The sequence below is a fragment of the Triplophysa rosa genome, linkage group LG16 (genome assembly GCF_024868665.1).
Source record: "Triplophysa rosa linkage group LG16, Trosa_1v2, whole genome shotgun sequence".
Lineage (NCBI taxonomy): Eukaryota > Metazoa > Chordata > Actinopteri > Cypriniformes > Nemacheilidae > Triplophysa > Triplophysa rosa.
This window is the reverse complement of record NC_079905.1, coordinates 3,936,308-3,952,139: the sequence shown is the minus strand read 5'-3', so window position 1 is coordinate 3,952,139 and position 15,832 is coordinate 3,936,308. Positions and strand designations below refer to the sequence as shown.

General features: G+C 38.3%; 1 protein-coding gene across 2 annotated transcripts in view; it reads left to right on the top strand.

Moving 5' to 3' along the window:
* Window positions 1-15,832, top strand: part of oxr1b (oxidation resistance 1b) — a 36,364-nt gene that overhangs the window by 10,404 nt on the left and 10,128 nt on the right. For both annotated transcript variants that reach the window (XM_057354933.1, XM_057354932.1), the window contains exons 3-9: window positions 441-637; window positions 7,583-7,662; window positions 10,928-11,035; window positions 11,852-11,968; window positions 13,851-14,003; window positions 14,428-14,612; window positions 14,825-15,486. In XM_057354933.1, coding sequence (XP_057210916.1) covers window positions 441-637; window positions 7,583-7,662; window positions 10,928-11,035; window positions 11,852-11,968; window positions 13,851-14,003; window positions 14,428-14,612; window positions 14,825-15,486 — 1,502 coding nt within the window. The remainder of the gene's footprint in view (window positions 1-440; window positions 638-7,582; window positions 7,663-10,927; window positions 11,036-11,851; window positions 11,969-13,850; window positions 14,004-14,427; window positions 14,613-14,824; window positions 15,487-15,832) is intronic.

Genomic DNA, 15,832 nt, shown 5'->3' with positions numbered 1-15,832 from the left:
TGATGAAGGAAATAGCATATTTACCAAACAATTCCATGCAAGGGGATCCCCGGTGTATATACAGTAGGTAGAAATAGCTCTTAAGGTAATAAAAAACATAAAGCTTCATTATGTAAGGTCTTTATACACCTCTGAAGACATAGTTATGTATGTTATATTGCATTTCTGTCAGTAGATCCTCCAAAAAATCACACACTGGACCTTTAAAAAATAATTAAATAAGATTAAGAGTGAGTTTCAAAACTACTGAACACACTGAACATGGTCATCTTAAAAAAATAACGCTAAAAGATAAAAATGACATAGAATAAAAAGATTGTATTAAACATTTTATACAATAAAGAACTCTCAAACACAAAAGAACAAATCTGTCTGATCCAATTAATCTTGATATAATGTAACGTCTATGAATTAAGTGCTTTTTTCCTCTTGTTTATCAGGTTAAAGAAAAAGTCGCAGTCTGTGGACATCCCTGATGAAGGTTATGCTAGTTCTCTCCTCAAAGACCCGCTGGCATCACCCATCATACCATCAATGGCCAGAACCCCCATAACTGAAGAACAGGAGATCAACACCACTAACATCCAGAAAGCTCGCACACCTCGCCGCGGAGAACTCAAACGGGGATATACCATTGGTGTGTGAGCTGTTCTTTATAACATTATTGGATAGTGTTACATGTGGTCCTGACTCCTGACAGGATGATAGAGCACTAAAATGAGTTACATTTTGAATGTAATTGTATTTTATTTGGGTGTAAGACTACACTGTAAAAATATTTTAGGTAAACTCATAATGCGCATCATGTAAAATTACTATGTAGTGTTACATATGACACGGTCATATCAGTCAAATTATTTAGAGGGACGGTTCACCCAAAAATAAAAATTCTGTCATCGTTTATTCACCCTCATGTCATTAAAAACCTATATGACTCTTTGTTGTGTGAAACACAAAAGAATTTAATTTGAGAAATGTGTCCATCCAATGACAGTCAATGGGGCCCAGTGTTGCTTGGTTACCAATGTTCTTCAAAATATCTTTATTTTTGTTCTGCTGCAGTAAGAAAGTCATATAGGTTTGGAACTACGCGAGGGTGAGTGAATAATGGAAGAATTTTTCTTTTTTGGTAAAAAAACAGGTCTATGAAGTCACCATTTACAATGTACTGATGCAGTTAATGTGGGTTTTTAAGTAAATGAGTGAAAATAGCCTAGCCTAAAATGATCAATATGTCTGTATTATTTGATGGACACTAATAAGCGCCGTGCTAGCGAGATCTTATCAGCGGAACAGTAGAGTTCAAGTCCAGTGAGACTTCTTAGTTGTGCTTAATCCAGTGTTGGCAGAGGAACTGGGCGACTGCTCTTGTGTTAAGAGACAGTAATGAGAAGAGAGGATTTCAGCCCTCTCTGGATCTCCACACATAGTAATTACTTCTGAGTCACAGCAGGTGCTCTAGTTTTTAGACTTAACTCTTACTGTGATCATATCCGGCCTCGTAAATCTCTCTCACTGTTACTTCCTGAAGATTCTGCAAATTCAAATGGATACTAGTTTTTGTTTTTGTATCATAAAAACGCAAAATAAAAATGTTAGTCGCTGGCAGATGCCATGTTTGGTTCACCTCTGGGCTAGTTAGAAGTTAGTGGAAAATTTAGTCTGGTGAAAAATTAAAGCTGATTTATTTTGGGGTTTTATGATTAATTCCGCGTTTTCTAGGCCAAATGGTTGAAAAATAGTTAGCAAGGTAGTTCACTTTAAAATATTCACAGAAACAGGCAAATTTAAACTTCCAGCCAGTCTGGCTCTTTTCATCCTTAAAGGCTTTTTACTCTTGGCTCTATTCTCCTGAAGATGGCTGTAAAGGATGCAGCTTCTTAATGGCCATCCTAGGAGCACTATTTTTAAACTAAGGTTGTTGTATTTGTAAGAAAAAAAATTGTGAATCTGTCTTCTTGTGTCCTCAGGTGGGTGAACGTGTGCATTGTTTCATACCTAATTGTTGTGCGGTAAGCTCGGTTAACTTTGCTAACACACAGTAATTACCTCCGCAAGAGTTTTCCCAAAGGAAATATACCAGAGGCATCTTGCGACATCCCAGCCCTGTTTCCTTGACTGCTAATGTTTTCCAGCGTTACCTGCAGGGTGGGGTTGACGCCAGTCGGGCAGCTCTGCATCTGTCTCATGGGACGGATGAGGCAGATGATTCAGCCATTGCGATATTAGTTCTCTAGCGGTCGGGCGTCTCCCCCAATGAACCGTCTGTGGAGAAAATCATTTCATCAAAGCTTTCAGATTAGATCTGTGCCGGTCTAGTGCATTGCATGTCGTAAGTCTAACTAATTAGGCTGTTAATCATTACAAATGATTAAATTATCGTTTGCAAGCAGGCTTAAGCAATGTTGCATCTTAATTCATGTAAGTGTCTTTGATCCGAGACTTCCCGATTAAGAGGTTTGTAAGATTTTGTAAATGCTCCTAAATGTTGCTCTGTGCAGTGTGTGCACTCTTATTGGAAGCTTAAGGGTTAAAAGAAAATCACAGTGCTGTGCTGTCTGCCTGCTTTGCCTTTAAAGCCTTTCACAGCTTTTGTGTGTGTATTAGAGATAAAAATTAAGAGACCACTCCAGTTTTGCCTTTGATAAGCATATCTACACACAATGTGCCCACTCCGTTCCAGCGTCTGTTGAATTCCTGCAAAAACACATCACCCAACATCAATGTGAAAAACAATGCAAAGACGCATGAAAGCTATGATTAAAAATAGGGCTTTTTCAATTAAATAATTACTTTCGAACTGTTCCTAAAATACATGAAAGCAATGGTATGGTGTTGTTTACACATGAATATGCCAGTTTTTGTGCCATTTAAAATTTTTGAACATGCATGAATGTAAATAAAAAACAGTGTTTTTATTTGGAATTTGGGAGAAATGTTGTCCTTACTTTACAGGATGAAGCAGAAATGATCGTTTTATTTAAACACAAATATGAATAGTAATTTCAGATAAATTAAAAAATTTGAGGTCTTAAAATAACTAAAAACCTCTTTGAAATTGTGAAGCAAGGCTGTTCTTTGCATTGTGCCATCATCTCAAACTAAATCAACTTATGTTATAAAAGGGATAATGTACAGTCAGCCAGTCGTTACCGCAAAGGAAAACCCCCAGCTCTTGTATCATCCTGAAGCGGTTTATTTTGTGATAATGACCGCTCGACTGTACATTTATCTTGATTATAACACAGCTCCTTAGTGACTAAATAAAGAAATGGACATGAAATATTGATTCCTGTTCAAATTATTTCATTATGTGAGAAGCTATAGCACAGTGGAGGAAATCAGGTTCTCAGTCAATTCTGCAGTGGAGTTTGTATCTTGTGCTGTATGAAACCGTTACTGTGATTATAATGAAGAGATTTTGTCATGGCGGCTGAATTTCTATGCAACATTTATGAGGTTATGGCACTTTTCAACCTCTGAGCAGGTTACAGTATGCATTGCTGAGCTGAGCCAGCAGAGGGTGTAATGCATTATACTGTTTACATCAAAGCTGCTTATGAGAGTTATTAAACATTAAACGGAGCAATTACGTATTTTTTCGGTTATATTAGGACTGCTTGATTACACAACAGACCTAGTTACACTTTATATTACATTTCATTAGTGTATACACAGTATGATGTCTTTAATGTACTGTAAGGTCCTTTGTTAAAGATTATTACTTGATATAGAAGTGCATGTGGCTTTACCTGCCAGAAGACAAATGTTTGTTTTGTTATGTTCCTGTTAGCTGTAGTCGAGTCTGCTACGGCACAATAATGCACGAGAGTAATGCACGGTTGTTAAAAGAATTTTACGTTAAAAGCACGTAAAGAGGTTTAGCCATCAAGTCATCTTTTCTTTAAAGTTTTCTTTGTCGATGTCAAAGCTGCAAACTTCTGCACAGCGGATATGAGCAGGCTAACTGAACGATAAATGTTGAACCGTATTTTGCAGTATCAGCAGATTACGTGGCATGTATCACAGATTCATTGCAATAGAGATGTGAGGCTGTAATACTTGGGCCTGGGGTAATTTGACCTTGTTTGTAAATCACCCACCAATGTTTAAACTCGGCAATTTGCACTTTGATTTATAGATTCATCTAAATGACTTTATTCCAAATTACACTATATTTTACTACATTTTAATCAGAAGAATTTATTACTGTAACGGACGCATAATTTTATGCTAGAACATGCGGGAGTAAAATATAGATTTATTCATAGACAAATATGTTCAGTATATTAAATATAATTGTATTATATTGTAAAAAAGTATTCTTACTAATTAAAACTAATTTGTTTTCTTTTCAGAAGTGAATGTGAGTGAACCTTGACCAAACAAAAGTGTTGTGGATGGTTACCAGGGTGTTGCTATGGTGTTCTGAAAGTGCTGTTTGTTTCTATGGGTGCCGTGGATGGTTACCAGGGTGTTGCTATGGTGTTCTGAATGTGATGTTTGTTTCTATGGGTGCAGTGGATGGTTACCAGGGTGTTGCTATGGTGTTCTGAATGTGATGTTTGTTTCTATGGGTGCAGTGGATGGTTACCAGGGTGTTGCTATGGTGTTCTGAATGTGATGTTTGTTTCTATGGGTGCTGTGGATGGTTACCAGGGTGTTGCTAGGGTGTTCTTTTTTTACACGATTGTTGCAATGCATTTGCTAGGGTGTTTCTGAGTTATTTTGACACATTGGTATGTGGTTGCTAGGGCATTACTAAGTGCTTGCTACTACACTCTAAATAATGCTGGGTTATTTTAAACCCAGCGTTGGGTCAAAAAGGAACAAACCAACCAAAGCTTGGTTGTTTCAACCCAAAATGCTTGGTTGTTTTAATGCATTGATGGGTCAAATATACACATTTTCTGGTTTAATTTAAACTCACTGGTTAGTTTTGTCCATTTTAGACCCAACGCTGGGTTGAAAATAACCGAGCATTTGTTAGATTGTAGGTGGTTGCTAGGGCGTTACTAGATGGTTGCTTACTGACAAGTCAAAAGAGCTCACCCTAGTTTTTGTGGTATTCTGGTCTCACAGCAAGTACCACTAATAATAATAATAAAAAAAAGTATTTCAGTCCATTTTCTTGATGTGCTAATGCATTCCAACAGTACCTTCTGTAGAAATCAGTCTATACTCTCTGAGTCAATTTAAGCCTGTAAAGCCACTCGGGTGTGAATGGTTTTTGCACATTTCTCCGAGTGACAGGCGCTTGACTGACAGTGGATTATAAATCCAAGTAATGATTCCAGTGGCTTCCTCACTTTCCTGTGATGTGACAGGACAGATGATGGCAGGAGACACCATACTGCTGAGCTTGTGTTTCTCATCGCTGACCTCAACGCATTTCATCCCACATCATTTTTGTCTCTAGTGAGTCTAACCGAGAGAAAACAGATGCTGTGACTGTGCTCGTATACAGTACAGACAGACATCTGGTGTGTGAATGTTGGAATCTACCTAGTATATCCAGCTCATTTCAAAAGAGCAAGAGAAAGTCCTTGCTAAGGAGAAGTGGTTTCTGCAATGCTTTAATACTTATTCTGCTGGCATTTGCAGTTTCATTACGACGCCACATTTATGGGACGAATGGGACAGTGCTGTATAAATTGGTCTCGGTAAAAATATCATAAAATGAACGCTGTATCTTCAGCATATCCAAGACTCCGTGTTCAGGTAGTTTGACGGAGTCCCTGGTGTTTCATTTTAGTTGAAGTGTGCAGCTGGCATTTCAAACACTCCTGGTATGCTGTTTTTACATCAGTTTTCCTTGAGTGAGAATGACTTTAATGGGCACTCGAACTTTCTTTTATCTTTAGAGTGTGTTAAAAGAAGCCGGACAGTCTGATGGTTCTTCATCCCTCTGATAGTCTTTAAGTTCTTCTCTGCAGGTTAAAATACTTTCTTGCATCCTAGGTTTAAACATACATTGAATTATCATTTTTAAAACAATTTTTTAACAACAAAATGTCAAGCAGCGATATCAGATTTCAAAAAATTTCAAGGCTCATATTTTATGAAGTTGAGTTCCAACTAACCGATCTGTACTGTTCAAGCAAATCTCAACTCTGGTTATCTGCTCCATTTAATTGGACACATAACATATCATTACATGAAATCCGTACCAATCCGACACCTTCTATACTTACCCAAAGACCCTTCACCCCTGTTGGTGAGCGTCTGTGAAGGACATCTGCTCACGGGCATCAGTCAGAGGGCCGTTTCCGGCCTGCTGGGAGCCGTCTACTAAAAATAACCAGTAATGGCCAAAGGTGCCAAGACAATGAGCGACTGGGAACTAGTCCTGAGCAGATAGAACAGGATGTCTGGATGATCTCATGTCAAATATAGTCCAAGATTTGTGAAGTATTAGCAAATTCAGTATGTTTTGTGTACTGAATGTGTGAAACGTATTTCTCCCGTGCTTTTGTGTGAACAGTGTAGAAGGGTGTGTTTGTTTGAATGCATTTATGTGTTTGACATAATGGTTTATTCTGAAAGTGATATATTGTTATTGTAAATTCTTATTTTATTGTTTTAGGTGGCTTCTCCAAATAATGTAGTATAACGGACTTCTGGCTTTGGAAATGAGACGCACATTTTGACAGGATTCCACATGGTTCAAGATTAAAATATTATGAAGTTTACCCATAAATGAAAACTGTTTCATCATTTACTCACCCTCATGTCATTCCAAGTCTGTTTGTTTTTCTTCTGCAGAACACAAAAGAAGATACTTTGAGGAATGACCATTTACGTCCATTGTGGACACGAAACCACTGAGACATTTCTTCAAAATATCTTCTTTTTTTGTTCTGCAGTGGAAAGATTTAGATGCGGGTTTTGAATGAGACGAGGCTAAATAAATGACAGATTTGTTTATTTTTGGGTAACCCAACCCTTTAAGGCACTCTGTTTTTATTTATTTTTCAAAAACAGATGGAGCGTTTTGCTGTCTTTCCATATGCTAGGCAGAAAAAGAGAAACCATCTAAAGATGCCACACATTAAACACATGGAGGGAGGGTATATATGTGTACGTGTATCTAAATAATATTTTTTTCCATTAAGTGCAGGTCTTAAATGGGTTTTAGATCATCCAAATTAATGATATAGATCTTATAAAGCTTGGTATACCCAAACGTAAACATTACCATGTGGTATCAGTAAGGCAACCAGATACATTTGCTCATGCAAATTATATTTATAACCATTCACAAAACATCACCATGGTTTAACAGCTTCTGATCGCTGGGACCCGGTGGAGATCTCTCAATAGACTGGGCTGGAGAGGTAAATCCAGGCACATGGTGAAGCCACTCCCACACGAGCCAACTGGGCTGCAGACTCTCTCCCTCACTCTCTCTCTCTCTCTCTCTCTCTCTCTCTCTCTCTCTCTCTTCCTCCATGGCTGGTGCTAACGGACGAACAAACACAAGGGGTGGGGGGGAAACAGTCCGTGTAAGGCGCAGAGAGGATGAGAAGAGAGAAAAGGACCATGACTAGCGTAACACGCTCTACCCCTCGTTTACTTTCAGACACCGGGCAGAAGAAAAACACGCTGAAGGATGTTCGGCGGATTTCCTTTCAGAGGCCCAAAGGCACCATGGAGTACGTGGTGAGTATTAGGTTCTCTGTCTGATCCAGGTGCTTCTGTTTACATACTGCACCGGAGCGTCTATGTGTGTGTGTTTGTGCTGGAGTATGTGTACACACATCCACATGTATGTAATTATGTCTGGGACGTATATTTGAGTGTGTATGATTGATGGTGCTGTGCTGTTATTATTTTATAATGCTGTTTAACATGCAAGCCTCCTTGCTGTCTTTAAACAGGAAACATGCATTATAAACTGACTCGTATTGTGAGAGCGTTTATGGTCTGTTCTCAGAAATAAAGCTCTCTAACGAGAGAGAGCTTTCCCACGTGCTCTTGAGATGACCTTAAATCAGGCGGTGACTTTCTCCATGGTAACAGTGGCATTGCTGGTGATGCTGGGAGAGAGTCAGAGACATGATGATAATGTGATCCATCAATCTGCTACTTTTTAAACACCCCTTAAATGGCGACTTTGTGAGTCTTTGCAGCATATGTCAGAAGATAATTTAAATTAATCTGTGTTGAACGCTTAGAATTTAAAAAGGAAACTTCTATTCATCACCATAATGACACCATAATGATATGTTATAGTCTTAAATTATATTTTGGTCTTATGCTTTACTTTAATAGATACCTAACTTGAGCTTTAATATTTTTTCCTTGTATTCAATATTTTAGTTTTTATCATATATTTTATAGTCTACAAAATTGACCAGATTTGCATTTCACTGTTTTATATATAACTCAGATAAAATAAAAGAATAGTATTAAGTAAAAATAAATCATGAGAAATCTAGTATTAAATCTGGAGAAATCTAGTATTAATAGCAATAGTTAATAATATACATATTTTAGAGAAAATCCAGAATTATGTGGCTTTAAAGGAATAGTTTACCTTCACTATGTAAGTTTTGTCATGATTTACTCACCCTGTTGTCATTTAAAACCTGTGTGATTTTCTTTCTTCTACAAGACACAAAAGAAGATATTTTGAAAAATGTTGGTAACCAAAAACTGTTGGTCCCCATTAACTTCTGTTGTATAGACAAAAAACTAATGTAAGTCAACGGGGACCAATGGTTTTCTGTTACCAACATTCTTCAAAATATCTTCTTTTGTGTTCTGCACAAGAAAGTCATACAGGTTTGAAATGACATGAGGTCATGTAGATAATGCCAGAATTTTTATTTTGAAGGTGAACTATTCCTTTAAATTATGATCAGGAATTACAGATTACAGTTTCTTCCACCTTTTCAAAATGCTTGATGGTATTAAACAATATTTATCAATATGTAATCTGATTAAAATAATATTGAAATTAGAAAATATTAAATCAAATATGTTTCATTTAGACAGTATATCTTTTTCTTTAGCGTTCCAAAATAACTAAAGCCAACAAGAAATAATTAACTCGTAAAAAAATGAATTCATATAAGAATAAATTATATTCATGGAAAAAAATTGCCTTATCATTTGCAGGACCTGCTGAGACACAAGTTCACAGGCCCATTCGCACAAAGGATTAAAAATATTTCTAGAAAATATTTTTTTGAAAATTGTTCTAATGCAGCATCCACACGATAACAATACAGAAGAACAATATCGTTGGGATCACTTTCATAACGGTTATTTTTTTCAAGCTGATGAACGATAAAATGTTGACGACCAATCAAAATCCATGCTAATCATCCTTTGGTCTGAATGCTAATATTGTCATCAGTACAAATAGCTTTATAGTTATCATTTTTGGTGTGAACGGACTTTTACATGCCAAAGTTTTGGCGAAACTGTTAGCATGAGCAAACACCAACTACTGTACAAGATTCAAGTGTTTATTCCTTGGTCATAATAGATCTGCTATGGAACTGGCATGGCAGTATTTTGAAAGTTGTTTGTAGCTGGCAAGGAACCTTTCTTCCCCCACACCTTTCTCTTTCTCATTGTCGATGTTGTGAAACCGTACACTATTCCTCTGTAATTGCACACCATCACATCCACACTAACCAATCAGAGTGATTTGTGGCCCTGTGACCACAGTGATTGATTGTCTCAATCAATCAATGCTCTTCGAGGAAGCTCTCGCTACCCAACACACTATACTTATTCCTCAAGCTATGGGAATCCATGCACATCGTGTAAGTTGATTTCATTGGTCAGTTGATACTGGAACTTTAAAAGTTAAAAATCATACTTATATATATATATATATACTTATATTAGTGCATATCATGATACATACATGTTTTTGATCTTCTGTGGTTCTCTTTATGTTGTCTATGTGTTTAGTATGGTAACTGTGTGTGAGACTGATCAGTAGACACCATCTCTCAATGAAGGGTCCATCTGAAGGATATTGAATTGAATGCAGGCAGTGAGATGGGCCTCAATTATTTATATCAGGCTGTTGAGCTGAAAGTGATACCCAATGAGAATCAATGATTTGGATCAGGTGACACCGTGATCCAGTGATCTGGTGACATGCCACATGGGGATTTATCAAAACTTCTGCAACTATAACTAGTTGCATTAAAGGGATACTTCACCCAAAAATTCTGCCATCATTTACTCACATTCTAAATCTGTATAAATGTGTTTGTTCTGGTGAACACAGAGAAAGATATTTGGAAGAATGCTTGTAACCAAACAGATCTTGCCCCCCATTGACTCCCATAGTAGGAAAAAATACAATGGTAGTCAAAAGTGTCCCAGAATTGTTTGCTGTCCTACATTCTTCAAAATGTCTTCTTTTGTGTTCAACAGAACCAAAAAAATGATAAAGTAATTTTCCTACTATGGGAGTCAATGGGAGGCAAGATCTGTTCGGTTATAAGCATTCTTCCAAATATCTTTCTCTCTGTTCATCAGAACAAAGACATTCTCTTCGTTTCGAAATCTACTTCTCAAAGCAGATCCGAATGACCGCCTGTGTTCACTTTGTATGCTTAACATGTGAAGATTAGAGCGCTTCTTGAATGCTATTTGCAAAGCAAACAACAGTCATTGTGTGTCTGTTTTACAGCCTTCAAAAAGCTTTCGAGCTTAGCAGATCTTTTTGGACGCAACTCCTGTTTATAAAGAACAAAATTGCAGAGGGATGATAATGAAACAGTTAAATAACATGTAACATATGACTATGGGGGTCTGCAAATGTATATTATTATGCAATACAAGTTTCCATTCCACGTTACCTAGAAAGCAGATATATCTTCATGTAGAGCTCTGGATTTTCAACCTGGAAAAGGACCAGAAGATGTAATGTTTGTTTTGTGTGTCTCACCTCTAGGTGGAGTCACGGGACACTCTCAACAGCATTGCGCTGAAGTTCGACACCGCTCCCAATGAGCTGGTACAGCTCAATAAACTCTTCTCTCGTGCTGTGGTTCCTGGCAAGGTGTCGTATTCACACAAAGTGTCTTGGTCTTAAATCATATTTTTGATTACTAGTTTGTTTTGTTTGTCCCTAACAATGTTAATTAAAGGATTTATTAGAATAAACTGGCTGATGTTTCTCACACTTTAATTCGTGTAATGTATGATTTTTCATAAACTGACTTTTACATTAGAATGATTTGAACCTCCAATGTACTTAAAGGGATAGTTCATCCAAAAATGAAAATTCTGTCATCACTTTCTCACGCTCATGTAATTTCATACCTGTATAAATGACTTTGTTCCGATGAACACAAAGAAAGATATTTGGAAGAATGCAAGTAATTTTAGTTCTGGGGCATCATTGACTACCATAGTAGGAAGAATTAAATGGTAGTCAAAGGTGCCCGAGAACTCTGTGTTTGCCTAATTTCTTCAAAATATCTCATTATGTGTTCAACAGAACAAAAAAATACAATCTTTTTTTTTCCTGATATGGTAGTGGATGATGTCCCAGAGCTGAAAATTGCTCCGAATATCTTTCTCTGTGTTCATTGGACCAAAGACAATTATACAGGTTTGAAACAACCTGAGGGTGAGTAAAGGATGACAGATTTTTCATTTTTGGGTCTTACTCGCCTCAAATTGTTCCAAATCTGTATAAATATCTTTCTCTGTGCTTATCAGAACAAAGAAATTCACACAGGTTTGAACTTGAGGGCGAGTAAATGATGACAGAATTTTCATTTTTGGATGAACTGTTCCTTTAAAAGCTGTGATGGCCTGTGTGTGATGCAGTTATATAAAGTATAGACGTTCTGTGCATCTTGTGGCGTAGGTGCTGTATGTTCCTGATCCAGAATACATCTCTAGTGCCGACAGCTCCCCATCCCTCAGTCCCATCAGCCCCCTCTCTCTTACCTCTTCTGAGGCCGATCTGGAGAAGACCACCACAGTAAGTGTCTCTTTATGTTTGTCCTATGAAGAGAAAATGTCTTTCTTGGCTTGTACAGGCATTTCAGCTTGGTGTTTCTGTTATATGCACGAATAAGGAAAAGCTGGAATTAAGTTCTATTGAGGTCCATTAAATCACATCTTATTCAATTTAAAACCTGCATTACTAAGTGAAACGGCTTGGATCATGATTTCACACTAATGCAATTTACATTTTGATCTATGCAATCGAGCATTTAAGTAAAATCGAAATGCCGACATGGAGGAGCACTTTGCATAGCTTGCATTTTACATGGATTCAATAATTTCCCATTTACTTTGGCTAGGTTTAATTTGTGCCTGCTCTGCTGAATGGAGCGTGTTTGGCCAAAGCTCCAAATCGTTGCTTTACCTTATTTCTAATGAATCAATGCTAATGTATTTGTATAGATGGATAGTTGCGGTATTCCAGTGGTTGGTTTTGTTCATCAGCTTTGCGAGTTATTTGTGGAACCAAGAAACTCTACACACACATATACGGTATAGGGCTGGAATTTGGGGGATCTCGGGGGAGATTTTAAAAAAGGGTTGGAGTTCCAGTTCAAAATATCTTTATAAATGTATTTTAATGTGCTTTCTTCAATTGTCCATTTTTTTCTGTCTGTGTTTACTTTGTAGTCTATAATTCCCTTTTGCACACTGCTGTTTTTCCGCTGTGACACACCGATCCCAATAATTCTGGTATAAAGACAAATTGCATTCTCTCGGGCTGTAAATTTGTCCCTCGTTGGTGATACAGGATGACAAATAAGATCATTTTAAGAGATCACAACGGCTGCTTTTAAGCTCCCATCAGTCCTTGTGTCTTTTAAGTGCTTTATTTGATTTCTGGACTGCCATTGGTTGCCAAATGGTTTGTGGCACCTCTGTTGGATTAGTGTGTGTCTCTGCGTGCATTTCTGGTTCCATATGGTCCCGAATTAACAGCCCTGCTGCCCGTGCCAGAGATTCTGGGCTACACGGTTCAATGCATAAGAATAAAAACACATTCCTGTAATAATAGTCTTAATAGCCTCCATTATGCTAATAGCCTTTAGTATTAAGTAAAAAATGCCATCAAATATCATGAATACATGCACTGAGATTCCATGGTGGGTAAAAGTTATTTCAACACTGAATCTGTATTGTCAAGCTGGAAATGACTTTTCATGATCATTGAACCTCTATTGCTAAACTGGAAATCACTTTTAGGGCCCTATCGTACACTCGCGCAATGCGGCGCGAATTTGTTTTTGTTCGTTTCAGCCCGACGCAGTTCTCATTTTCCCGTCCTGCGCCGCGTTGTTTAAATAGCAAATGCATTTGCGCCCATTTGTGCACCCATGGGGGTGCTGGTCTAAAAAACAGGTGTGTTCAGGCGCATTGTTGGCACGTTGCTATTTGGGGAACTGAAATGTGTAACTTCGCCCTGAGTGCACCCGTGCCGTTCGCTTTAGCTCATGCGCTTAGATCATTAAAAAGGTCCCTGAATCTGTATTGTCAAGCTGGAAAAACCTTTCCTCATCACTGAATCCGTATTGGTGTGTCAGCAACTGCTTCATCGCTTCCCTCATGTCCTGTAATGAGTTTACAAACACACAGAGATGCTGACTGTAAGTCAACTTCTACAGCATCATGCTTGGAAACCTTCCTCGGTCTCTCGGGTTTCTGGATGTCAGCTTTTCTACACCAGGAATCTCTCTAGAGCTTTCACCTTCTGTTTTAATGGGCTGTTATATTCAAGCCTCCTTGTTGTGCTGACATTGTGGGTGAGAAAGTGTGCACCATGAACTAAGGGCTGGGACACATTCAGTCTGATGTGGCGAGGGCTATCGTTCATTAAGGTTTTGCTATCGTCCCCCCAGGATTCAGATGATGCCCACAGGAGACAAAGCACCCCAGCCTCAGGTCACGGACCCCCACGGCCGGCCAGAGTGGTGTCATCCACCTCAGAGGAGGAAGAGGCGCTTACGGAAAAGTTTCTTAAAATGAATTGCAAGTACATTACAGATGGCAAGGTTAGTTACTTCAAGAGCTTTCTTTTCATTTTTCATTGTTCTCTTCACAATGAGCGCTTTTGAAAATCATGTTTTTATATTTTAATGGTTTTAATACAATTCAGATATTTATTTTATTTTATTTGACTTTAAATAAGTTTTATTTTAAATATGTTTCTGCCGTGTCATTATTTGAAAACCTTTTTTTCCATTATGGTCCATATTTTCCAATATCTATTTTCCATTTCCTTTTATTATTTACTCTATTAATATAATATTAATATAAATTTCAGATTATTTCAACACAAATAGGGAACAATTCTTTCTTGCAGTGTGTTTCGGACACTGACAAAACCAAATGTCTGTCTGTGTACTGTTTCTCACTTTACTTAGCCATAATGTTTTCTTTCCTCACTGGTTCCTGTCCATCTTTCTCCGTTTTTAGGGTATAGTCAGTGGTGTGTTGCTGGTCACCCCAAGCAACATTATGTTTGACCCTCATAAATCAGACTGTCTGGTTCAGGAGCGAGGGTGTGAGGAGTATGGCATCATGTGCCCTCTGGAGGAGGTGCAGTCGACAGCCATGTGCAGGGAGATCACAGACATCAGGATCAGAGAGCTTGTGCCGCTGTAAGTGACTGCGGTCTAAATTCTGTCATTTGATTTGACAATTAACAATTAACAATGACACCTGGACAACCATCCGAAATACCTTAGAAAGGTGGTACTAAGTTGCCCCTCAAAATTTCTTCAAAAATGTATTTGCGCTTCTGTCAATATGCATTTTTTGAAATTATAAGGCTGTATAAGCAAACATGCGTCCATTTTCTTTTGTAACCCAGAGATCTGGAGCTGGAGCCGTCTGTCACCGAAGTAAGCCACCTCAAAAGAGCCCCTCGGCTAAACGCAACCAACGCGGCACACCGCATCCGCGAGACGGGTAACGACAGCGCCAGTACAGCCCCTCGTAGCACCGAAGCCTCACTGTCCGAAGACGTCTTCACCGAGTCTGAACTTTCACCCGTCCGCGATGATGCTGCCGCAACATCATCTGACGAACTTCAGCAAATAAAATCCTCTGGAGCGTCTTCTGAATCCGTGCAGACCATCAACCAGGCCGCCACTGTGATAGAAGAACCTACAGCTAACAAAAAGGATTTTAAAGGCGTGACAGAAAATGCAGGAATGGAGGGAAGTTGTTCAAAGGATAGTGGTTTTGAGCGGAGTCTAAAGACAACAGATTTATCCAATGAGATCTCAGGGAATGTTCTGGAAAATGTAGCCGGGGAACAGGCCGCGAACGAGGCCGAATCACGTACCACCTCCGAATCTCTTTGTTCGGACACTGTAGCACCCGAAGATTCTGTGAAGGATCATGAGACGAGCACAGAAGCTCGTACTATGCAATCGACCAATGAAAAGAAAGAAGGGGAACAAGGATCGGCCAATGAGAACTCGCCAGCCAATGAGCTTGGTGCCAATGTGGGACGAAGTACAGATGAAGGTAACCTACTCTCTTAATACTTCCTTAAGTCAACCTAAAATTTGAAATCAACTTTCCTTTCCAATATTCGTGTTCCTGATCGTGTTGTGCTCTTGTAATCTATTTTAATAGAATAACTGTATCTTGAATTCATTAAAAAATCCTCTGCAGTTCATTTGATAATGTGTGTTTCGTGTTGACACACAGAATGAGTGTATTCCTCATTTGAACCTTCTCATACCACCTCTTTTCCGTTGATATTGCTAATATAAAGTATATCCAATCCTTGATGATATAACAGAACAGAATGTACATTGAAATGTCAGCTTACATATGATCTAATTTGTCACTTCTGCAATGAGGTTTT